The 24513-nt window shown below is 43.3% G+C and overlaps 2 protein-coding genes and 1 long non-coding RNA gene across 7 annotated transcripts in view; 1 reads left to right on the forward strand and 2 right to left on the reverse strand.

The window, feature by feature from the left end:
• Window positions 1-787: 787 nt before the first annotated feature.
• Window positions 788-15281, reverse strand: ubp1 (upstream binding protein 1). Of its 5 annotated transcripts, none has more exons than XM_051066586.1 (17): window positions 13861-15279; window positions 12564-13670; window positions 9559-9710; window positions 8387-8463; window positions 8179-8284; window positions 7981-8087; window positions 7689-7841; window positions 7433-7543; window positions 6440-6547; window positions 6016-6122; window positions 5830-5884; window positions 4989-5079; window positions 4793-4883; window positions 4579-4697; window positions 4329-4471; window positions 3361-3412; window positions 788-3236 (listed from the first exon to the last, which is right to left on the reverse strand). In XM_051066586.1, the coding sequence occupies exons 2-17, from the start codon at window positions 12677-12679 to the stop codon at window positions 3199-3201; spliced, it is 1626 nt and encodes a 541-aa protein (XP_050922543.1). In that variant the 5' UTR covers window positions 12680-13670; window positions 13861-15279; the 3' UTR covers window positions 788-3198. The 5 variants fall into 5 exon arrangements, with proteins under 5 accessions (XP_050922543.1, XP_050922540.1, XP_018553054.1 ...); XM_051066583.1 differs by having other exon boundaries at window positions 4989-5082; window positions 13861-14489; XM_018697538.2 differs by lacking the exon at window positions 6440-6547 and having other exon boundaries at window positions 4989-5082; window positions 13861-15281.
• Window positions 13597-15671, forward strand: LOC127139229 (uncharacterized). The gene is made up of 2 exons (XR_007809255.1): window positions 13597-13701; window positions 13844-15671. It is a non-coding gene; the product is annotated as an uncharacterized LOC127139229 (long non-coding RNA).
• The window catches only part of clasp2 (cytoplasmic linker associated protein 2), a 55283-nt gene continuing 46309 nt past the window's right edge, over window positions 15540-24513 (reverse strand). Inside the window, 10 exon segments of the mRNA XM_051066578.1 lie at window positions 15540-17169; window positions 17690-17806; window positions 17994-18200; window positions 18385-18513; window positions 18608-18801; window positions 18912-19107; window positions 21424-21565; window positions 22193-22299; window positions 22448-22591; window positions 22720-22863. Of these exon segments, the coding sequence (XP_050922535.1) occupies window positions 17092-17169; window positions 17690-17806; window positions 17994-18200; window positions 18385-18513; window positions 18608-18801; window positions 18912-19107; window positions 21424-21565; window positions 22193-22299; window positions 22448-22591; window positions 22720-22863 (1458 nt within the window). The 3' untranslated portion in view covers window positions 15540-17091.

Raw genomic sequence — 24513 nt, forward strand, 5'->3', positions numbered from 1 at the left:
GGCCTCATCATTTAATTTCATATTGTTATAATAAAAAAAACATATTTTTTTGTTACAGTTAATCAAATTACCACAAGGCAGCTGGCACACAGTGAACCTGGAACTTTAAGGGCCTGGCTGGGAGCCTGTAGTCCCACAGTAGTTGCTGAACTGGTGATTAAAATGTAGTCAGAACTGTTAGACCAGCTGGAAAATTAAAAAGGCTTATAATGGAAAAGCAACTGGATGACCCGCACAACAACACATAGGCTCACCGACATTCCCTTTGAGACACTCAGGTGTGATCTACCAGCTGTTTTCAGTCCACAGGGATGCAGATTAATTGCTACCTGTCTGGCAAACAATTGCAACAGCTGCATTCACTCCTCGTCCCACATGTGATTCAGCCTCGGATTCAATGGCTGGAGTGAAAATTGACACGATTCTGTGTCCTTAACATCTGTTCAGGGACACGTCTGGCAGGCGTTTCATGCTTTCAACAAACGACACGAGTTACTGTGATGTCATGTAAGTGTCTTCAGCAACAAAAGGCCACTGTTCCACACTGTCACCTTTGATATCATGCAGCACTACAAAGAACATCTGTTGTTGTCGTTCATGGAAATACTCCAGATATCTGGGTTATCATGACTAATTTATAACTGAATTTGAAAGCCACAGGAGATTTACCAGATAAGGAGTGTAATGAAAAGATACTACTGTCATGCTGAATGTGACCACTTGAGGTACTGTAAATTTGTTTCTTGTAAAATGTAATTTTTTCTAATGATGCAACAAGATAACAGAGAAAGTTATGAAATCATTTATTCCCAGCACATGTGGTTGTGTACATCTCCAGCATACGATACTGTGCACATGAGAAGCATCATCATTGACATTGGGCTGTACATAAACAGTGGTCACCTCTCCTCCTCACACTCTCTCTCTCACACACACACACACACACTCACTGACTCACACAGACAGACAGACAGACGGATGATTGGTCAGGCCGTCAGGGGGATCAAAACTGCTTGCCCGACTTGGTATCACATCCGCTTTATTTTCACTAATTTTTGAGTCGATGAACACAGGTTACTGTGCTGTGGAACTACTGTCCTTGTAAACACCACACAGAGTCCTGGCTCTGGTGCGTGGTGAGACAAAAACAGATGCTTTTTAGTCTCGACATTCTTTTTTTTTTTCTTTTGTTCTCCTTCTCATTAGGTGGATAAGAAGAGGGTGTGGTTGTAGGACTACTGACTACACATCAAGCTTTAGTTTTGTGATTTTTCAGTGCAGGCTTGGTCTCTAACATCTGGAAAAAGGAAGGGTCTTACACTCACCAAGGACCAAACTATCGCTCCCTCCCTTCCCCGTCTTCCACATGCTCTTTACTAAACAGCAAGCTAAACACAGTTTCATTATACCAACAGGAAAAAAGTTTATGACAACTACGGACATAATTTTCTTTGTAATAACAAAAGATGTACACATGCACACACACACACATTCTGACACTCAGAGGCGTGCAAACTGTATGCACTTCAATGTTGCCAGACATCGTGTACCAAAAGTAAAGGGGGGGGGTCAACTACACAAACAGCATCTCCCTGCTACTCCCCGACCTGTGTGAGGTTTCCTGTCACTTTTCAAAGTAAGGGCACTCAAAACACATGACCTGTACTTCCTGTGTTCAGCTACATTAAAAACATGAGATTTTGAAGACGGACGTGGAGCTGCCGTGATTTTCTAGTCTACAGGATAAGACTACCAAGACCAGGCTACGGCACAGACGCATTTTCTAACCAGCCTTGCCACGAGTGATGGGTTGTTTGTCTCAGAGGGGATCCTGGAATGGAGGAGGGTGTATTACTCTGTACATGCAGCGCACAAACAGCTCCACTACATGAGGGCTTTATTCGCCTTCTGACCAATTCTCTTAATGCTTCAAATGACCAAGATGTACAGAGCCACTGAGGCTTTTCCTCAAAAAGAAAAGAGAAAAAAAAAAAAGCCTATCAATCTGAAACCTGTTTGGTCCACATTATAGTAGGTTTTTGGATAGGCATTACTGCTCCTAATGTCAGTCTTCTTACCGAGGTTTACTCCTCTCTTTCTGCACATTTACGATCAAAGTCCCAGGAGGCGTGAATCCCCGGCTCCTCTAAAAACCAGTGTTTCAAAGTCAGCACAGAAAACAAAGGAGTCAGAGAGGGAGATGTATGTGCTCTGTGTGTGTGAATGCGGGTAAAAGATTGAGCTAAAAAGCCAATATGGCACCAGAAAAGCAGAAGTCAATGAGAGCGATAGAAACGGCTTATCCATAAATAAAGCATCAACTGAAAAAAACGGTAAAAACGCAGGTAGAACAGGACGTATGTTCAGAGAGTTGAGCTGTGATGTCAACAGACAGAGAGATATGGCTGGAAGTGTAAAATCACATAGGACGACTATGTGACAAGAATCAATGAAATCAGTCCATTGGACAAAGTCCGAGAAAAAAAACAAAAAAACAAAAACAAAAAACAATTTGTATGTTGATGCTAACATCCACAAAAGTTGACGCCACTTCCACAAATTCAGCCTGGATATTTCAGGGGTTACCAAGCTCAGCTGATCAATAAATGGTTTACTAAGACGACCCCGAGAGAATGTTAAACAAGCAGAGTAAGTTGGGATTCTCCTTTAAGCAAGTTAGTATTGTTGAGATCGCATGCTGTTCAGCAGTACAGGTTATCAAATACTGGCCTAGTGCTGGTTGTGCGCGTTGTGTGGGAAGGGCAACGAGCAATAAGGAAACTCTGCTTTCTTTCCTCCTCCTGCCGACCAAATCATCACTCTCCCCTCTCTCCTGGAGCCTCCCCGCTTCCCTTCTCCACACAAAAACCATATAAAAGACAAAAAATAAAATAATAAAATCAAAATACATAGAAGATCATTATCTTTCCCCCTAACCCCATATCCCCCCCCAGTCTCTCCTCTTCTAACTAATCTCCTCCATTAATAGAGTTTTCAATATGAAACAGTGGACACACCCATGTCAGATTCTAACATTTACATGGCTTTAACGCAGTCTCTCTGCTTTCCATCGAGCAATCGTTTAGAGAGAGAGGGAGGAAGTAGAAGGAAAGAGTAGAGGCAGGCAGAGAGGGACAGAGGGAGGCTTCTGCTCCAAAACAGAGGGTGGAGTATTAGTGATGCCATCTGTCCTCATCACTACTTCAGGATTAGATGGAGTCCTTCGCCCAGTTCATCTGGAGGAGAGAGAAGCGTGACAAGAAGTACATTAAATCCTGGTTGATGAAGGATCTTTCGAACCCAAAGTGCACCAAATCACGTCAAAGTGCAGTGCTGGGGGCAGATGCATTATGAACTCACCTTTGACGGTGCTGATCAAAAAGCAGCTCTCATCGGGCAAGTTGTAAACCATCTGGAAAAAATGAAATGGACATGGTGAAATGCTGCATGTTAAATAAAAAGTGGTTTTAGAGGTCACTGACCTTTTTGAGGCAAGAGAAGGGTTAATGAAAACATAAACAACACAGTGCACTTTGGATAGCACAGGGCTGTAAATTACATGCAAATAAGTGACACTGCTGACAGTGGAGCTGTTGTTCCTGGTCAGATAGCACACAAAATAGTGACGCACAGTTTTTTTTTCCTCTGTACAGAGTGTCTAAATATCAGCTCTGCCATTTACTCTCACCTGAGGTTTTTACATTCATGTGGATTACAGCCAGACCAACAGTGAATTTCTAAAGCAGATACTAATGTCAATATTTGAGAATTGAAAAATTAAGATAATGAGTCATCTACTGGGTTTCTTAAAAAAAAATATATCGCCCTGCTAATTTATGGGCTTGGCTTCTGTGCGGACTGTGGAGGATTCAGCAGTCAACTGTCGATATTTGCTGCATTTTTCTTTGCCTGCCTTTTTGTGGAGGATTCAGACAGAATTCACACAAAGTGTGGCTCAGTTGAAATGAAAAAGAGAACTAATCATCCCTGATTATCCCTTATTTCATTAGTCCTGAACCCATCAATTTAAAATATATGCATAAAAACAAAAATTTAAGCACCATCTATTCAGAGCACAAGCTCACTGCTAAGTGAATATTATGAATTTACAAGCAAACAGCACAAAATGTAGAATCATTCAGTATCCATGCTGGTGTTTTCTCCTGCTTAGAGTAGAGAGCTCTGGTTGCATCCCACAGTTTATCTTTTTAATTGCACCATCTCGCTTAATAAAGAGTCCTTCACCGCTGAGGGTAGGATCCTCTCAGATACTGTTTTAAAGTGCTAATGGAAAGGCAAAGGGCCTGTGTGTGTCTGTGTGCTGATACCTGGTCACTAAGCAGGATGTGTATGCCTGTAGGACCCTGTCTGTACACCTGGTTGATTTTTCCCAGTGGAAGGCTGCACACACACGCCATCTTGCGGATCAACTCTGCAGCTGTCAGCTCCTCTAGGTACAGAGCGTGGTACACTGCACGCACAAACAGACACAGGTTTTAAATTCAGTTCGTTCACACACCACTTCTACTCGTTATCAGTGAGGACTGAGAACGTCACGTGCTGAGTTTCTGGCTGTACCGCGTAAACTAGAGGAGATGCTGTGCTCTCCATTTTCACTGGTGCTGTGTCTCTCCAGCAGGGGGCTCTCCCGAGGGGACTCCTGACAGACGTACACTGTCAACCTGGGACACACTGACCTACACAGGCATACAAGGAAAAAAAAATTAAAAACACTGATATATTATTGTTTTTGCAGGTATAAAACCACAGACACACACACTTGGTATCACACCTGGATTTAAGTGCATTGAAGAGTCTGATCCCATCTGCTGGCCCACAAATCTGGACCAGGTCGTCCCGGGTTAGCTTCAACAAATCAGAACCTACGCAAAAAAGACAGAGGACCACTCACTCGTGCTGCAGCTGTTATCACTCCACACATGTGTTTTATTGTGTGTGTGTGTGTGTGTAGGGAGATGTGTGCATACCTGAGAAGTGAGAGAAGAGCCGTGTGTAGGAGCTGAAGCGATTTTTCAGCAGCCACTTCTGTGCGTCCTGTATGGATGCAGTGGGGCTCAGCTGCTGTAGAGGAGGACGGGACACGAGGACGTCAACACATGGATCTGAGTTTTACTTTCACCAGCTCCTATTTATAAATCATGTCAAACTGCAATCTAGTGGTTATTTTCTTTTGCCACTGAACTACAGCTAATTTTTGATTAATTGTTTACAACATGAAATTTAAAAAATGATGACAACATTTTCCATCTCAGATTACATAACGTCGCTAATTTAAGTTGTGTATTTTCTAATACTAATTTTGAAGAACTATTCAATTTACAGTGAGAATGACATGGAAGGAGGAAAGCAAATATAGACAAACCACTTAAACTGTTAATTCATAATGTTCTGTGGATCCACTTGTTGATGTAACCACAGTCGCAGTTATTAGTACAATCGCATCACTTAATAAATTTTTAATAAAACCTTCAGTGTGCTGGAAAACATCACAGCAATGTACTGGAAAGCTTTTCAGTATTATGTGATAGAGCAGCAGTGTAAATGACTGAGGTAGGATAACAGGCCTTTGTCACAGCTGACAGTTTGACTTGCTGGAGTAATAAAAGCCACAACAGTGTGACAGCGAACTGTCATGCACATTGCCAGGACCCTGAAACTGAAGCAGTTAAATGGAACTCAGCCATCATTAATTATAATATATACACGTGTGCTTTTCCTACTGTGACGTGACAATATGTCTTTTGTGAAAAACATTTCATTCTTTATCTTTAGCACCAGTTGACACGAGTGCGTGGAGTGCAGACTGACCTCTGAGTTGCCATGGCTGCCAGGGTCTGCCTGGTGATTGGGTGAGGACGAGTCACTAGAAAACACGAGATGACAATTAAGACTTTGGTTAAAGGTCAAACTGAGCGTGCACGCGCGCGCACACACACACACACACACACACACACACACACACACACACACACACACACACACACACACAGTTACCTGTCCGGAACTGAGGAGGTTGTGTAGGTGGACAGCGGGGTGGAGGTGAAGGAGGAAGTAGCTGCCTGGTTGGTGCTGACGTAGGCGTTGTCTGGCCATGGGGAGCACTAAAGAAAAGACACGCACATCTGAACACTCAAATAAAACCTAACAAAGACGACTTGCTAGGTTACTTATCACTGAAGGCCTACTCCAACTACCCAGAAACAAGACCTTAAAGGTTGAGGAAAATTCATGGGTGCACTATGACTATAGCTTTGCACAATCTCCACCCCACCTAATATCAAATACTTGGTGTTAGAGCATCCCTTTCCCAGCAGCGGAGGATCTAGAGTCTACAAGCTTCAGACTACTATTAGCCAGGTGTCTATGTGGATGGAGTGATGGGGAGGAGGAGTGGAGGAGAGGAGAGCAGGGTGCTTACACTGCCTCTCTTGGCCAAGGAGTCGCCACAGTCAGCGGGAAGTGTCCGCTTGCTGGACTTTTTCAGCTCGTGGTCACCCGCATCCTCTATGATGGGTTCAAGCCTCGTCTACGTACAGACACACAGCAGAGGTTAGGCAACCAGCGAGCAACACACAAACACAACCGATAACTCCTGCACACATACTCCAGGGAAAAAGAGAAAAGAGGCCTTTTCACACAATAAATGCCACATATTGAACAAGCCTGTCTATTATTCAGACCATCATCTTCTAACTTCACTGATCACTAGATGAAATGCATCAAGATCACTGCAAAACAATTCACTTGGGGAAACCCTGTTGTATATTTAACTGGTTTTCAGAGACTTTCTTGAGACATGCAATCCATCACTGTTAACAATCTCTTGACATTTTTGTCAAAGTTATATTGTTGAAGCATTGTTTGTTTTAAGGTCTGCTCTGCAGCATTTAAATGATATGCCTGTAAGCAGCTTTGCCTTTAAGTCAAAGCCACGAAGAACGACAAAGGAACAAAAGGGATTGTGTGAATTTGGTGGCTCTTTGTATCAAAATGACTGCTGTTTTTCTTCAAGGCTAAACTGTCAAAATGGATCCAATAGCTGGTTGGCAGAAATTTTTATAATGAATAAAATTTGTGTCAGTTATTAAGCAAAAATGCCTGAAAAATCTCTGGATCCAGCTTTTCAATTGTGAGGATGTACTGCTTATCTCTCTGTGCTCTGAGAAAATAATTGTTAGTCACAGTCCGAAACAATGACGGTCTGGATGGTACAGGGGGAAAACTTTCAGAAATCGAAATCATTAATACATGTTTGAGAAAATGGTTGCCAGTCATATTTCTTTTGATTGTATTTTGTTGTACATGGGCTAAAATACCAACCTCTGTGCTTGTTAGTACTACAACCTTGTTACTGCTAAAGCCACATAGGGTAGCTGAAACACCTTACAGTCACTTGCAGCTGCATACTCACCTCTGACAGGATAGTGGTATCATAAGAGGGCTGGTACTTTTCCTTCTCTTGAGCTGTGCGTTTCTCCATCTTCTCCCTGTCTGTCTTTTGCTTTCGGTCCGCCCCCTTTGGCTAAAAGGGAACCAGAGAAGAAGAGACCAGAAAAGGAAGGACAGATTTTATTTGCTGTGAGGGCTGGCCCACGAGGTGCCAAAGAATGTCAATGTACTTTCAGTCAGTGGAAACATTTCCCTCCTCTGAGAGAATGATTGTGTACCTTAAAGACTTTGATTTGGCAGGAGGCAGAGTGGAGGTGCTCTGTGTAATCTCCACTGTCTCCCTGGGCGAACGTGTCGATCTGGATCCTGAAGGGGACACCTTTCTCTCCGCCGTGTTTCCTGGGAGTGAACTCCGTGCTGATGCAGTGCACCTGCAGACAGAAGGGAGACAAGGGTGCGAGTGTGATCAAAACATGTTTGATGTGGAAATTCAGTGGCACGCCCAACAGATGGCATAAAAGAGAGCTCTCTCTGCATGTGTGTGTGAGTGAGGGTGTATGTGGGTTTTACCTGCACAAAAACAGAAGTCCTTTTGTCCATGTCCCACAGGAACTCTGCAGCGTTGAGCTGGGAGGGGTGAGTTTTAGGCTCCACAATGCCCACTGACATGGGGATATCTATCTCACACAAACACACACACAGATATTTGAACTCCAAATTGTACACATGGGACGATTAAAGTAAACATTTCTCGCCAGGCATCATTACCGATGTCAAGGAGACGGTCGCCAGGACGATTCCACTTCCAGCCCTCCAGCTGCTGGTGCTCTGTGTACTGCAGCCGGCGGTCATGAAACACCACTCGCACTGTGCTCTACACACACAGACACACACACACAAACAAACCATGTTAGGTACAAAGTGTACTTGACATAAGAAGTAGAAGTATGTCCTCCTGCTGAGAGGATCGTCTCACCTTCACCATCTTGTTGGTGATCTCTGGTAACTCCCCCGCCTTCCTGTTGTCCAACATACGCACCTCATAAGACTGGCCTGAGAGAGAGAAAACACAAGAATAAGAGCAGGAAAGAAACCTGATGAAGGGTGAATGTATATATTCCTTGTGCTTAAATGGTCTCTCCAAAGAGTACAGGCTTTGTTTGTTATGTAATTTAGAGACAAACGCCCCTTTTTCCACCAAACAGTCCCAGGAGCTAAAATGCAAGAACTGTCAAAGGAGATTCAAGTTCCTTCAGTGCATTTCTCTCTGTTTCCGCCATGCCGCCTCCTCTGATAAAATTATTTCTGTTCAAATGATGATTTAAGTGTTTGCTTTTTAATAAAATGTCCTTCATCTTTTCTGAACTCTTCCACTTGGATGATTAGAAAATACTCAGCTTGTGATTTAGTGAGGCAGCCTTTTTGTGGCAGACTTTGAGGATGTTGAGACAAAAAGCTCTTTGTTTGCAATGTAATGTTTTATGTAAAAAGTTAACTCCACTTGTGACATATTACCACAATTTACCACTGCGACAGTATATCTGGTGTCTGACACAATATGTTTTTGCAACATTTTCAAGTAAACATCATGAATCTTGACCTAATAATGTGCATGATCAGACCACCTTTAAGGCAGCCCACCCTGTATCGCACCTCTGTATAATTAACATTCAAAAATTCAAATTTTTATGTATCAATTCTATGATATGCTATGAAAACTGGGATCAATAACTGACAGTTTCTGTCTTGCTGTAAAACATTTAAGTCCATATACATTGCTGCATCTCATTAAAAAGAGTATATTGCTAGTTCCTCCTGATATTTCAGTCTCTTCATGTGCCATTAAATTATAAAATCTCCATTGGTGCCAGGAGGCCAGTGGCCAGAGGAGGCTGCCATTCACGTCAGCAAAGGTCTCATTTTACAGTAATTATACTAATGTGAAATAAATTAATCTGATAATTATTCACTGATGATGAATGATGGGTGTGTGCAGCCCTAGAACACGAACAGGTGGATCCTATGTGAACAACCCACATCCAATATCAATGTCCTTAAATTTAAGCATTTAACAAAAAAAAAACAAAAAAAAAAGGTTGAGTAAAACAAAGATTCCTTGAAAGCATGCCGTGTATTGTGTTGTCTCACCTTGGTTCAGGTATGTGAGCGTCTCGTCATGTAGCTTGACAGCAGGCGAGGTGGCAGCGCACAGCACATACTGGAATGGGGGATTTTTGGTCTCATTTTCGGGAGGAAGGCTGGAGTCCTCCTGCTTAAAGATTGGCAGAGCCAGCACATCGCTGAGAGAGAGAAGACAGACAAACAGAACGTCAGCATGGACATGATGCAGGAGTGACAAGCAAGGAAAACGTACAGGAAGAGGGAAAAACATGAAAGGTTTTCCCTGTTGAGCTGTATTTGGTGAGATTTCACTGATTTTGGTCTGTCAGTCCTTTGAAATTGCCTTGTGTCTAAAATTGACTAAAAGCTCTAAGCCTTTATTTAAATCCCCAACACCATGTGGGATCCATCCTGACAGCAACATAATTACTGTGACCTCCTAACAGCAAAAAGAAACCCTGCCTTTATTCCTCAAGACTGGATGTTCTTGTTTTCCCACTTTGCAATTATCTCTACAAAACACATCTAATGGTCTGTACCATTTAAACTGTTGCTCGCACCACTTTCAGTAAGACAATACTTCACCTCCTCATGGTGTGGAATTATTAAATCGATGGGCTTATTTTAGAATAAGTGACGAAGACTCTCCATCGATCAAATGGCTCTCTTATTATGTATGCATGAAGCCGCTGCAGGATAAATGAACAAAAACACCCAGAGATAGCCTGAGCTGCTGACACATACTATCTCTCACACTTGGCAGCCACTCTAGACAACCAACCCGTCCTCAGCTCACCCTGACAAATGCTGCAGGAGTGTCAACGGGGGCATGGTGAGCGGGAGCATGCTTGAGTGTAAAAGAAGTCTTGTCCATAGAAAGAAGTGTAGAGCTTGGCATCTCATTACCTGGAAGTCTTTTTAGCAAGTCATGATGCTTCTCTAAACTTGAGCCAAACTTTAAAAAATAAATAAAAATACAACAACTTGACAATTTCAAGACATTCCTGCAGCACCTTCCTCCAAACAACAAAGTCTTCCCAAAAGTCTCAGCCTTAAATCACTTTCTCCCAATCACTTTCCTGTGTGTTTTCTTTGCCCAGACAGTGCCAGTCTGGGTGCCACAGCCCTGTTAAACCCTGCTGCCCAGGAAAACTACATCTGTTTCCTGAAATCTGAGGACCTGGCTCTGCTGAAACACACTGAGACATTCTGTTCCTACCAGCTGCTGACTCTAAACATGCCCTGCAACCCACCCCAACTCCACAGATAGCACTCCTGCAGCCACTGACACCAATCTCACACACTTTCAACTAATTCACACACATGCAACCTTTCACTTAAGTATTGGTAAACTTACCCTCATATGAGACCGGCACACACCTACGTCACACACAGATAAAGGCATCCTAAAAGCAGATGGCCGAGGAGGCTGCTGATAAGACACGTGCGTGACTGCCTGGGGAGTTTCTTGTCTTTGCCACACAAATATCATCACCTCCCATAACCTATTACACAATACAGTGCACACATACCAAGGGTTACTAATTTAACAGGTGGTTTACCATCAGCACTACTTTGATGCCAACAGAGTTCCTCCCTTAACCACTCAGACAGACACAGGAAACTTTGATTCACCCCTCACAGATTATCAACACATATTCCTGACTAACCAGTCTTCTTCATAAGATGTTTGGGAACAAGGGAGTCAACTGAGTAACCAGAAACTGCTGCAACATCCATGGGTCATCGGAGTACACAGTAAACCCTGGGGATTAACATTTGTTATGGGACTGTATGTATTTAATTACTGCATGGAGACAAGGACTTTGCGTGCAGCAGCTGACGCTGAAAATGTTAGATTTCAGCACAAATACTCATCTATACAGATACCACAACAACACAGGAATTTTTCACATCTACAGTTCTATGATGACTGTACAAAATCTGCTGCTGAGGAAGATTATGTGATCATGGAATCCTGTTTTGAGCCTGTTGCCAAACTGCTCGATGTACCAGTGTAAAATAAAATAAAAAAACTTTTCCTAAAAGATCCTGTCCCAAGTTTCCTGATTCAAATGAGTAATTATCTGATAAAAGAATAAGTAAACAAACCTAAGAACTGGGCCAAGCATTCAGAGAAAACCCTTAGTATTGGTCAATTTGATTCTTGATCCTATTCATACATTTTGCTCAAAGTTACTGACGTTCAACACCCTACAGCTACAATAACTGTGTCAATCTTTCTTAGAAGGAGAACATCATGAGATAAAGAAAGATGATAGTGTAAAACCATAAACACTGAAGTAAAACTTTCAGACTAAATGTTCATAACCATCAGAAACACCCAGTGTGTGTTAGCTCATCTCTGTAGCAGGGAACTGAAGGACAAAATGCCTGATTATTCAGAGAGCATGGTCAGGTGTGTCTTAAGATAAGGGAGAGGTCTTCAAGTCAATTTACTCCATTCAGAAACTTTTCAAATCAAAAAGACTACACTCAGAGCCATCACCTCAGACACAGTACACAACCTTTTGTTTTCACACACCACTGGTCTTCAGAAACAAAGCCAGAGACCTTTTCTGATAACTCTGCCAGTCTGAGGGGCCAAACCAGGCCTTTTCCTGCAGACTTCCTCTGTGTTATCTTGAAAAGAACACACAAAGTGTAGGTCTCTTTTTGGCACACACACACACACACACACACACACACACACACACACCATAATCTGAGCAACAGGGTGAACTGATATTAGGTCTCTCTCCCTCACAACATCACACGTCTTTCCTTTGCTTCTGTGGTGGTTTTTGAGAAATTAATCTTTGTCCCTGATCGTGGCACCCTGCAGTGACTGTCCTACTCCAAATCCCAAAACAAAGAGAAGCCATCACAGCCAGTACAAAGGGAATGGCACACACAGACAGGAGGGGGGGGTGTAGTGGTAACACTTCCAGACAGAGTTTGTGTTGTTCTCTCACACGATCCACTACTGAACTAGAAAGCTGGGGACTGGGTATGTTGACTCCGTCTCTGACCTCATGCTGTAGGCTCCAGCCCCCAGCTCCTGCCCGATGCCGGACAGGCTGGCATCGAAGTCGTGCACCAGCCCCGACTCGATGGTGGCGTCGTCCATCTTCAGAACCCAGGCCATCGGCCCCAGCTCCTTGTCCTCGGCTTCTACTCGGAGGGCCGCCAGCTTGCTTCAGGTACGAGAGGTCGGCTAGCGAGGAAGTGGGCTCTGCAGCTTCTGGGTGACGCCGTGAGAGGAAAGTTATGCTGCTAGCCCGCTAGCCGCTCCTTGGCAAGCTGGGCAGGCGAACTGGTAGCTTTCCACAGAGACTGGGTGTATCGCCATATCTCCACTCAGGGTTTTTCTGGGTCTTTTGACACGCAACACACTGCTCCACGACTGGCAGACTGTCTGAAAGTAACGATAAGTTAGGATCCACTCAGCTAGCAAATGTTAGTCGTGACTGAAGATGCGAGCTGATTGTCAGCATGCTAACGTTAGCTAACAGCTAGCTAGCGTCACAATGGCAACTTAAGCAGGCTAGCATGAATTCAGCAGCGCCGCTGTTACCCCAAGCACATAGTCGTTAAGCAGGCTGGCTAATGTTAGCTCAACTAAATGCAACAAACAGAGAGGATGGTGTTGTTTCAGTCCACACGCCGCATCCCACGCAGCGTCCGCACAGCTGTTGCTATCAAGCTATCAAGCTAACTAGCATCAACTTCACTGGCTCCCAATCGACTGTGTTGTGTCCGGCGACCTAAGAGCTGTTCTCTTCTGGCGCTCCCTGTACCATCCCAACCCGCTCTCCTCTTCTCATCGCGGTGCAGGAATCACCGCTAAGGCTCCCGGTCCTTGTGGCGCAGTCCTTTAACCATCCAAAGTGCAGCGGTTGACACAAAACCAGGCATCAACATGGCTCCTTCAGCGTACAAACTGTCGGTCTGTGAAGCCTGCGGGGCTACCACCGCCAGCCTCAGGAAGGATGCCAAGACGGCGGTCAGCCAATCAGAGGCCGCCTCCTGTGCCCAGCGCAGAGGGATTAGCCAATCAGAGACCTCCGAGCTGCCGTCATTGTGTCCAACTGTAGCTGTGCTGTCTGTGCCTCCAGGAACTACAATACATCTACAAACTATATAATAATACATGTACTATCAACAAAGGTGAGCAACAAGAGAGTAAGACTTCCTTTTGTTTTTCACACTTGTATCATATACACAGAGGTAATAAAGTAGTTATTCATAAAAATATAATACAGTGGACTTAAAACTCACACTCTAAAATAAACAAACGTGACTTTTTCAGGTTTTTGCGGGTCATACCGTGTGTAACTGCTGCTGTGTCTCTGTACGGGGGTTCGGAAGTTTTCAGTGTAGGGCTGCCAGAACAACATCGTGTCCCCCCCTACACACACACACACACACACACACACGCACACACCAGCTGTCGCCTCACTCCTGCTGCAAACAATCACGACTCAGCCCCGGTACCGAAGAGGTCCAAATGGCAGCTCATGGTCGTCTCAGGTCAGGTCAGCGCTGAACGAAGAGGAGTCCAGACCCACTGAAGTTGGTTGCGGACTTGTTGTGCGTCCCCTGGTCAATAATTAATCACCGGCTGGTCGGACCCTGGACGTGGCGCGCGGTCAAGTCTGTGGGTGGCGAAGTTTTTCCGAGTTGGTTACACGCGCTATTTCGGCTCAGAGGGGGAAGACCCGCCTCATGACTTAATTAACGTCCCTCTGGCTGACAATTCAGGATATGGATACAGCTGTCAGACCCGGGAGCAAAACACAGATAGGATTAAATCTAGACGGAAAACATCAATTGATGTCTTACAGGCGCAGATTAAAAACCCATATCATACCAGATTTTAAGAATGAAAGGCAGTTTGCAAACTTTTTAAAAATGTCCACACAAATAAATATTGTGCATTCTTTTCTTTTTTTTTTTTTTTTTTTTTTTTTTTAGCAAATTGTAATCGAAGTTTCAAAAGTACTAAAAGTACTGAATAACCCCTTGCAGTGTTATAATGTAGAATTATTACTGATCCTTTAATATGTAGAAAAAGTAAAACATTGTGGAGAAGTATAAAGGGTGATACTAAATTTAAGCCCAAGTACCTCAGAATGGTGCTTAAGTGCACATGTAGAGCTTGTAGATGACCAGCCATGTCTCCTCAAATATAACTAATGTGTTTGCCTAAGAAGGGAATTGATTTGAGTATTAACTGCAGGGACTTGGCAGTTAGGGAGGTGTGCAGGGAGGGCAGGGGGTTCACAGGTACTGACTGGTACTGTATCTGGGACCCTCTTTAGCTGCACCTAAATTTACAGCCCACAGAACAGATGCAAACATGAAACTCAGCACTGGTTTCTCAAATTGCTATGTTGCATAAGACATAAATGTTATCTTTTGCACCACGTCTGGATTAGCCCACTTCATTAACTGGTACACACTGTGAACATTTTCCTGCACAATTTCTTACCAGAGCCTCAGCTGCTGCTCTACCAATTAATCTGTCAATAAACAATTAATCAAATAGCTGATCAACAGCAGAGAGGACTTGTTGATTTTCTTTGTCTTGAGATAGGTCTGACCCCCAGCATTTTAAATTCCTGCCAAAATTAATGATTATTATTCACTTTTACTTTGATTATCAGTTCATCTCCTGATTTTCTTGATTAACTGATTAGGAAAGGAAAATGAAGACACGAAAAGAAATGAAAAATATTTGTAGTTTCCAAGAGTCTAAAATGATGTGTTGATGTTGATGAATGTCTTGTTTTTTATTCAGTTTACAGTTAAATAAAACTGAGAAAGGAAAAAAAACTGCTGGGGCCAGAGAATGTTTGTTGTTTTTGCTTGAGAAATTACAATTTGTTGATTATCAAAACAGATGAATTTTCTGTCGACTGACTAATCAACTAATTATTTCAGCTCTGATTATGGCCTCTCACAGTGGGACTCCTCCACACTGCAAAAAATCACAGAGGCAGGGCTTATCATGATCTGTACAAGGTCTTTATTGTATTGTAAGCACAGCTTTGTAAATGCGCGGAGGAAACACAACAGTGAAAACTAGAATGTTACAAGAAGAAGAGGAAGGAAAGAAAGACACGATGAAGAGAAGAGAAAAGGTTGACGTGACATTTTTTTTTCAGAGCTGTAAATAATACATTTCTACAAATTTCTCAGCAGAGAAAAATAAGTGTGAGAGAGAGAGACTACGGCACGCGCAACAGAGAGAAAGAGAGAAAAAATAAAAACAAGGATGGGCACAGGTGCGCACGTACACCCCCCCTCCCCACCCCCGGGCGACTCTCCTAAATGACACCATTATTGGATATTCCATTTTAATATCATATATAGATACATATCCACTATGTGATAATAAGCCATGTCCTGTCATACTTCATGTAGTAAGCAGCACACACCCATCTTCACCCCCATGTTGCCCAGAAGTGGACTGATCCAAGATGAGCTGGGAGAAATAGAGGACACCATGGATTTATCTGAAAGGGGCGGACATTTTCACATTAATTTAAAACCCCAGTCTCACTGTCACTGATGGTCAATAGGACTCCGATAAAAAGTTATTTTTTAAAATTTAGTCTCATGCATAGCCAAGCACATAACGCCTCCTATACTCTGGAATCTGCCTATGTACTGTATTTGCTATGAGCAGCCATGACCCACTGTGACTCGCGTTAGTGCTGTGTGGGGGTTGGTCGGTCGTACCTTTTCAGCTCATCAGCACCTTTTTGAAAGAGAGAACATGTGTGTGTTTGTGTATGTGTGAGTGTGAGTGTGTGTGCGCGCGCTCAAGAGAGAAAAAAACTCCAGACGTTAAAAACTGCTGGCAGTAAAACCTCATTGCGTAAAATAAATCCAAACTATGACACAATGTAAATTTACATTCCTGTCTACCTGGCCCCAAGTTACTCACTGTTCAAGCAGGAAACACAGACGGCACCGTTTTGTTTGCTGTTTGATGAATATTAACCCACCCCACCCCACCCTCAAGAAAAATGAGAACCATGCAGATGCACCACTTCCTGTTGACATCAAGGTGTTGTTCAGAGGGGGATACTGTTGAGTTCGAGATATAAAGGAGAGTGGAGAGGACGGATATTTCATATCTTCATCCTTGAGTGATTAGTGACAAACCTGGGTAGAGTATGCGGCTGTATGTGTGCGTCTATTGATGTTTAATGCAGATTTAAGGGTTCAGTTCAGTCTGAGATCAGGGTGGAATCCTCAGCGATGGTCAGGAGAACTACAACACTCCTCTGCACCACAGCTCCCATCTTGCAGTGGGGCAGTAAATAGGGGAGGACTGTGTGTACCTATGCGTTTGTGTGTGTGTGTATGTGTGTGTCACTCTGTTGTTGTCCGGAGTGCAAGCGTATGTGTCGATGTAAGCAGAGTGTTAGGGATGTATGTTTTGTTCTCGGGCCTGTGTGGATGTGAGCACATGGACAGATGCTTTTATGTTTGATGGTGGGCAGAGTTGCAGTTCTGTAGTTGCCCTGTGGGAGGGCGCTGTGTCTCCTATAGGCCCTCTGATGGGGGTTCACTGCCACTGGAGCCGGACTGGGCGCGCTTGATATACAGATTCAGCAGCTTCAGCTATGGAGAGAAAAAACAGAGCAGAGGACAGAGATGTGAATGTTTGTCTCTAGAGGTTGCAAGAAATCAAACACAAGGTGGATGCCAGGGGGCGAATCCACACCACAACCCTGCTGGCTAAAAATGTGTTTTTTTATGTGTGTTTTCATGCAAATACACATTTTATCTATGCAATATATCAGAGCTGATGCTTCTCTCCCATTGGCTGGCACCGCTCAGCAAACTAGTGTATAGTTTTAGTCAACAAACCTCCTCCTGTTTCTCTAATGTCATGGTTTTACATGTTCTTTAACATTTTACTGTCAAATCTTTTAGTAACAGTAGTGGTAGATTCAATGAAGTGGAACACAGGGCAGATTAAAGGAGTGGTCTGCCCACATTGTCACTGTAAAGCACATTAAGTTAAGGTTTAAACTTGGTTTTAAAGTCTTGAGACATCAGATTTCAACCTGACAAAAAGATCTTGCACTGGAAACATGCATGAGGTAGTACAATGTTTTTAGCTTTCAGCTTAGGTCACCTTGCTGCTAGAGAGTTGGCTGAGGTGCGGTTTGAGGTCCTCTCCGATCACTGCATGAATGGCCACCAAGCAGAATACACAGGCTTTCCTCACACTGCTCTCAGAGTTGTCATAACCCTGTTCAAGCAAATAAAACAGGTTACAAACCTGCAGAGCCCTTTGTTCAGAACAAAGGAGTCAGAGAAAGTATTTGTGCATCCAATGTGTGAGGTTAGGAGCTGCAATAGTTTAACAAATGTTATGAAAGAAATAACAATTGAGCCACATGTGGCGAAATCTGTGTGCGTGTGTGTATGTGTGTTACCTGTATGAGTCCTGGCACTATCTCAGGCAGCAGGCTGATCAGACCCTCTCTGGGAATCCTCTCCACCACTTTGGTCTGCATCTTGATGGCAGCCAGGTTGATGGGGTAGTCAGCTGACTGGATGATGGGACACAACACCTTGATACACTGGTCTGGACTGATGGACAAGGCCAACATGGCCGCCGTCTCCTCTGCTGCTCGTACCACCTGTAGAGATACAATCGAACATTATACTCTTCATTCAAGAAGGAAATGGGTTGAGATCATGTTTTATAGGTCGACTGTGCTAATTTGATAGAGATTTGATGATCATGGAGCAGATTAACACCATCTCTTCACGCCCACTGAAGCTCTCATGATAAAGCTGATTTGTGTGTGTGAGTAAATGTACCTCCTTGTGAGGGTCTTTGTGAGCCTCCAGGGCCTTCATGATGGTGAGCTCTGCGTAGTTCTTGAACCTCCAGGGCTGTTTGCTGAGAATTTCCCTCAGCACCCGCAGAGCCAGTGTTCGGATCACATGCTGCGAGAAATAAGAAGACTCAAGTTTAAAAGAACGCCTTTCGGCTCGGCCTGTTTGTGCAGTGTCGTTACAGACTCAGTTTGAGCGTGGCTACCTCTCTGTCGCCCATCGTCTCGAGCAGGAGCAGCAGGATGGTCTTGAAATGTTCATCCCACACCTGCAGGGTGTTTTCGCGAATCAGCTTCAGAAGCTCACACAGTGCCGCCTTCCTCTCCTCTATGCGCTCGTTGTGATTGGACAGCTCCTTCAGCAGCTCAGCCACCAGCTCCGACTGGTCCAGGCTGCTCTCTGTTTAGAGGCAACAAAAAAACAAAACATGGTATTTCCCTCATAGTATGATATTTTTGTGTTGTACAGAGGGTATGCGTTTTTTTTCTTGTCAGAATGCGTTTGTGTACCATCAGTGAGCTGCTCAGAGTCGTCCAGGCTGGTGTCTTTACGGCTGTGCTTGAAGGGGGAGTCGGAGAAGTGCTCGCGGGCTCCTCTGGGGCTGGAGGAGAGCAGGGGGGTGTTGAGGAGGGAAGTCTTGTTGTCCAGAGCCATGCGGCCACCGTCCATCAGGTCTGACACTCTACCATCCATCCCGCTGCCTCCCTGCGAGACATAAAATCTGATGTTAGGGAGGCTTGGACTGTAAAGGTCACTGTCACACCTGTAGTTTGGTTCATTTGTTCAGAATCAAAGAATAATTAAGATAGAGGTGTAAACACAAGCCCAGTGGAGGAGAATTGTGTTAATACTCTCCAGTGTCATGAAGAGATCACAAAGAAATGAACTGATGATGTAAATCATTAGCTGTCATCTGGTATAAATAATGATAAACAACTACAAACAGGACAAAAAAAGAGGCATCTTGCACTGTAATATGTTGTTTTTTCTTATCTGAACTGAGGCTGTGAGTGTGAAGCCACCTGAGACACATATGTAGGTTGTGATTTTAAGCCATATAATAGCCATATAAAAATGACTTGAACTAAATGACTACTATTGCTGTGTGACGTTCTTATGTTTAACTATGTTTAAGTTTGCATAGTCTCCTGTTTCAGGGAAAATCACAGCACTCTGCATATATGCACATGGGCACCTTTCATCTTAAATCTATTGCTAAGGATCACTCCTTCTTGACATTTCATAATTATATCATATCTACAATCATATATAATCCTGCAGTTGTTCTGTTTTGCTTCCACACCATAAACAAACTAAACTAAATTTCCTAAATCTCTGATAACTATTCTGTTTTCAGCGGGTACAGATGTTGGTCAAAAGATCAAAATAAATCTTTTAATAGATTTAATCATTATAATTCAGTTGGATCACTTTAGGCACATGGTCATGAAAATATGGGTGAGGTTTCCTTTTCTTGACAACATGTTGTTCTCCTGTTACGATTAAAAACAAGGTGGTGTTGGGACTTGCAAAAGGCTGACACTGTGAACCAGGTGAGGAGGAGAGCAGGGTGAGGAGGTTTAAGGCGCTCTCATTTCTGTGTATATTTACACTCAAACCACTACATGCTAATATCTGAGCGGTGGTTTGATGAGTCAGGTGTACTGTGATTGGCAGGCTGATGACATGTGGGGCTGATTACATTTCAGTTAGCATCTCATGGGGAAAATGTCAAGAGGTCACACCTCTGTACTAGAGTACACCCTGTCCTTTAAAGGACCTGGGGTTGTTGGGAGGGGCTGCAACAAGACCTGACATGACGTCTGGAGTCATAAATTTGGACTGAACAAGCTGAGTATCTAGATAAGCACTTGTGAAATATTAAAAGGGAAGGTTCTTGTCCATAAAATCCTCCTAGTTTCACTTTCAGCAGCTGGGTTCATTAAAAACAATAAACTTTTATTTTATCAGTAGCTGTAGACGATAAAGTTCACAGTCATCAGCCCCATAAACACTTGATGTATCCCTCTCAGTTCCCATGTTATAAATGGAGTGGTGGGATCAGATGTCAGGGTCACATACAGCACATGTAAGTAGTGATGTTTGTGTGTGTATGTTTTGGCTGTTGCAATTGTTGGAAAACATGCTGTACAACAGGACAACAGGACAATCTCATCACCTTTCGAGTTCTAAATGAAATACATCCTTTGCATCAAGTGTCAAAAATTATCACAGAGCAAAACATGGTACAGAATACTTATTACTGTCTTGTTTTAAAATTTTTATATAACTATAGCAAATGTCACATTGCTGTTTGTGTTAAAACAGGATTTAACGCTGCTGTTTGAGAAGTGTGCCCCAACGACAGGTGTCAAAAAAAGAATTGCAATCTTGTACCAAAACTACAGCATCATATGGTATCAATCAAAACTTTATGTTATGAACTCATTTGTGTTCAGTGTAAACAGCTCACAGTCATTTTTCATTGATAGAGCAACACTGAGACATTGTACCGATCCATTGGTATACATTACATATTAAGCATTGTCAGTTTGCACACCACACTGTGTAAAATAATGCCCACAGCAGGGAATCAAAGTTAATGAGGTTTTGTATTCACAGCTGGGCTGCACACAAAGAAGTGGATGACCACTATGAGTATAAATGCATTCCAGGAACACTTCTCTTCATCTACTGATTTCCTTTACACCTCTACTCTTTGTTTTGTGATGTTTCAGGAAAGAGTTCCCAAAAATTTTACTCCTACTCCTCAACACTATGATGCTGATACAAATTCTGGCTGCAATCCTTCACACAATCATCTGTAAATGTTTCACTTTTTGTTCTCATTCTAGTAAGAAAATGTCATACCATATGAAACATTACTTATAGATACCTCCTGTCCTTCACAAGAGTATTTTACTACAGCACTGATAGCTCCACATCATCCTTGACGCACAGTGATGTACAAAGAAATCTAGACATCAACACACACAGCATCCTTCTGTCTGCTCTGCTCACCTCCTCTCCTTCCCGCCGCTGCACTGGTTCATTCATGTCCTCTTGGCTGCGGACGCTGAAGTTCTGGATCGCCTCGGTGACACCTTTCAGCGAGCTGTAGATGTCCTCCGAGTTCATGTTTTCTGTGTCATAGTCAAAAGCACTGCAGGAGAGATGAGCAAAAATTATGGCTGAAATGATTATCCAGACTGCTAGATATTCCTCTGTATTGTTATATTCCATGTATGACATGCTACAGTGATTGATGTGGTGTCCTACGTTGAGTTTTTGAGGGACAACTTTCATACTAAATCTGGTTGTGATAAATGCAATAAGTGGACATAAAAACTACAAAAACAGAACTGATTATACATGAATAACTGTGCATTCTCTCACTAATTTTTACATTGTTAATTAGAGGCAGTTACAGAAGGAGAAAAATGAAGATGATGAGTCATGGTTTAATATATAAGCATCTTTTTTACTATTAGGCACATTTTGTCTTGTGTTCATGATCATATGCCAATGATTGTTAGATAGATGTCCCATTTTTTTTAAGTTATTTTTTTTGGGCTTTTCACCTTTACTTGGACAGGACAGTGGAGAGGAGACAGGAAACAGAGAGAGAGAGTGGGGGAATGACACGCAGTAAAGGCGTACCACATGGGCCTAAGTAAAGGCGTACCACGCCCCCCAATCATTCGGCTATGGGGGCGCCCCAATAGATGTCCTATTTTTATGGATTCTGGCGAATGAAGGTGCAATTAAGACAAGTGTATGCGTGTGTTACCTTGGTGAGGGGGTGTTCTGGGAGGTGTTGGTGGGGGAGGTGACTGGGCTGGACCAGCTGGCTGGAGATCTGGGGGTGTGGCGAGTCAGAGGGCTGCCCATTGGTGCCTGAGTAAGTGACCCAAAAAAACAAGTTGACGCAAAGAAGTATAGCATTACTGTCACAGCATAATGATTAAAAACATTGTGCGTCTCAACTAGTGACAAATTAAACATGCCTCAGTGAGCAGTGTTGGTGTTGGTGTGTGTGTTTTACCTGTGCAGCATTGCCAGTGTTCTTCAGATGGTTTTGAAGCAGCTTGGTGGCTCCATCCTGAAAGGTTTTGGGCAGAGCTGCCAGCAGCATGGTGAACTCTGGAGTGTTGAGCTGGAACAGGGCGATTAGCACCGACTGGGCTGCCTGGTACACACAAAATACATCCCACTAATTTAGGAAGACTTGTGTGAAGCAAAAAGGGCTGTAAGTGATGTTTGCTAACAACATGTGGGAATCATTTTTTAGGTGAGTGTATATGCGTGTGTAAGTACCTTTCTGACGTCAGAGCTTTTGGGTTCAGTTGTCCATGTGATGATGCGGGAGACAGCCAGCCGAGTCTCACTAGAGTTCACAAAGTCTGGAGCCTCCATCTGTAACGTTAGTGTCTCTATGTACTTCAGGATAGCCACCTTCACCTGCAATATAAACACAAACACACACACAACACACACACACACATTTAAACCATTAGACAACCTGGTCAATCACACAGAAACTGCATGGCCAATATTCACCTGTAAATACGTAAAAAGTAAGAATACACACAGACACAAAACTACAAGCACACACATGGAAAAGTGACCACCAGCGTTCACAGTCAGCATGTACAACCACAGCAGATTGTGCATCTCTTGCAGGTCTGAAAATCAAATGATCTGATGAATCAGTGTGAGAAGATCAGTGCATTCATGGTCATGCTTTACAACGTAGAAAAACATGTCGATCAACATAAAAGTGATGACGAATGACAAAACAAAGGAACCAATAAATGTAGACATTCACCGCAGGCTCCGAAACGCCACACAAACGACTCCTGCCCTGATTTTCCTCTATCTCCTCCTCCGTCTCTCTACATTAAGCACCTCAAGGACCAGAACTTCCTCCAAATCACTTAGCAGCATCGTGCGCGCCATATAATTGCTCCCCCCGGAGCGCACTGACCTGGGAGGACTGGCTCCAGGCTGCGGCCTGCTCGTCTAGAGAGCAGGCGTGGCGGCGCGCTCTGGGGGGGAACAATTTAACCCCGGACCCTCCCCTGCCTCGCCCTCGCCCGCAACACGAGCTCCGAACAGGCTTCAGAGAGAGAGAGGAGAAGCACCGCATCAATCAACGGAGAGAGACAGGGAGACAGGGACAGGGAGGGGCAGGGGGGGAGACAAGAGGAGAAAAGGAAGAGGAGGGAGGGAGGGTGCAGAGAGTTTAAGAGGAGGAAAAAGATTGGAAAGTAGGCTTGGGCAGTATTATAATTTTACCATTCTGAAAATGTGGCAATGCACAATGCAACTGTTTAGGCCACATGATGGCAGCAAAGAGCTGTAATGTCTATTATAGCAACATCAACTGAGGGTTTATGAAGCTTCATGCAAAAGTGTATGGGCTGTGTAATGACTGCCACACAGCTGCAACGCTCAACATTATATTAACATCCTTATAATGTGTCTATGTTACACTTCACGGTCGCAAGTAAAATTATTTTCTGGAGATTTAATTGAGACACTGTTTCTAGATAAGGTCTCTGGCAATTCTAGTGAACTGCATCAGAAAAATCCTGGCATTTTATTACTCTTGTAAAAAGCCTGTAAATCCAGGATTGCCATAAAGCAGTTGTCCTCATTTGCTGCTCTTACTGTATTTCTTTTTTGTAGTTTATCTATATTGTCTTTCTGCTGCTGTTAACACCCAAATTCCCCTGCCTGAGGATCAATAAATGGATTTTCTCTAATCTAATTTATCATCACATTGCTCTGCCTTAAGCTGTGATGAGAGTTGTGAGGTCATGCTGTGAGACTTTTAAATGTGAACAATGTTTTTGGACTTTTTAACATTTCATCAGGCCACAGAGTAGGTCAGTGTTTCATAACTGTGCTTTAAGCAACCATTTCTTACTGCATAAAATTTTGGAATTTCACAAAATTTTTGTAACAGCGATAATATATGGTAACAACAAGCTTCCTCTTAAATAACAGAGGAGCCAACACAGCAATGAAATATTGCCAAGTCAAATGAAAAGCGACAATAATCTTAAGGAAAATCACATTTTGGGTGGGAAACTATCATCCTTTGAT

The sequence above is a fragment of the Lates calcarifer genome, linkage group LG3, assembly GCF_001640805.2.
Source record: "Lates calcarifer isolate ASB-BC8 linkage group LG3, TLL_Latcal_v3, whole genome shotgun sequence".
Taxonomy (NCBI): Eukaryota; Metazoa; Chordata; class Actinopteri; family Centropomidae; genus Lates; species Lates calcarifer.

Coding starts and splice junctions, on each gene's coding strand:
- ubp1 (XM_051066583.1), bottom strand. CDS start 12,679: ATGGCCTGGGTTCTGAAGATGGACGACGCCACCATCGAGTCGGGGCTG. Junction 7,842..7,980: donor GGACTTCTGTTTTTGTGCAG/GTAAAACCCACA, acceptor TTCTGTCTGCAG/GTGCACTGCATCAGCACGGA. Junction 5,083..5,829: donor GCAGCCATGGCAACTCAGAG/GTCAGTCTGCAC, acceptor CCTCCTCTACAG/CAGCTGAGCCCCACTGCATC.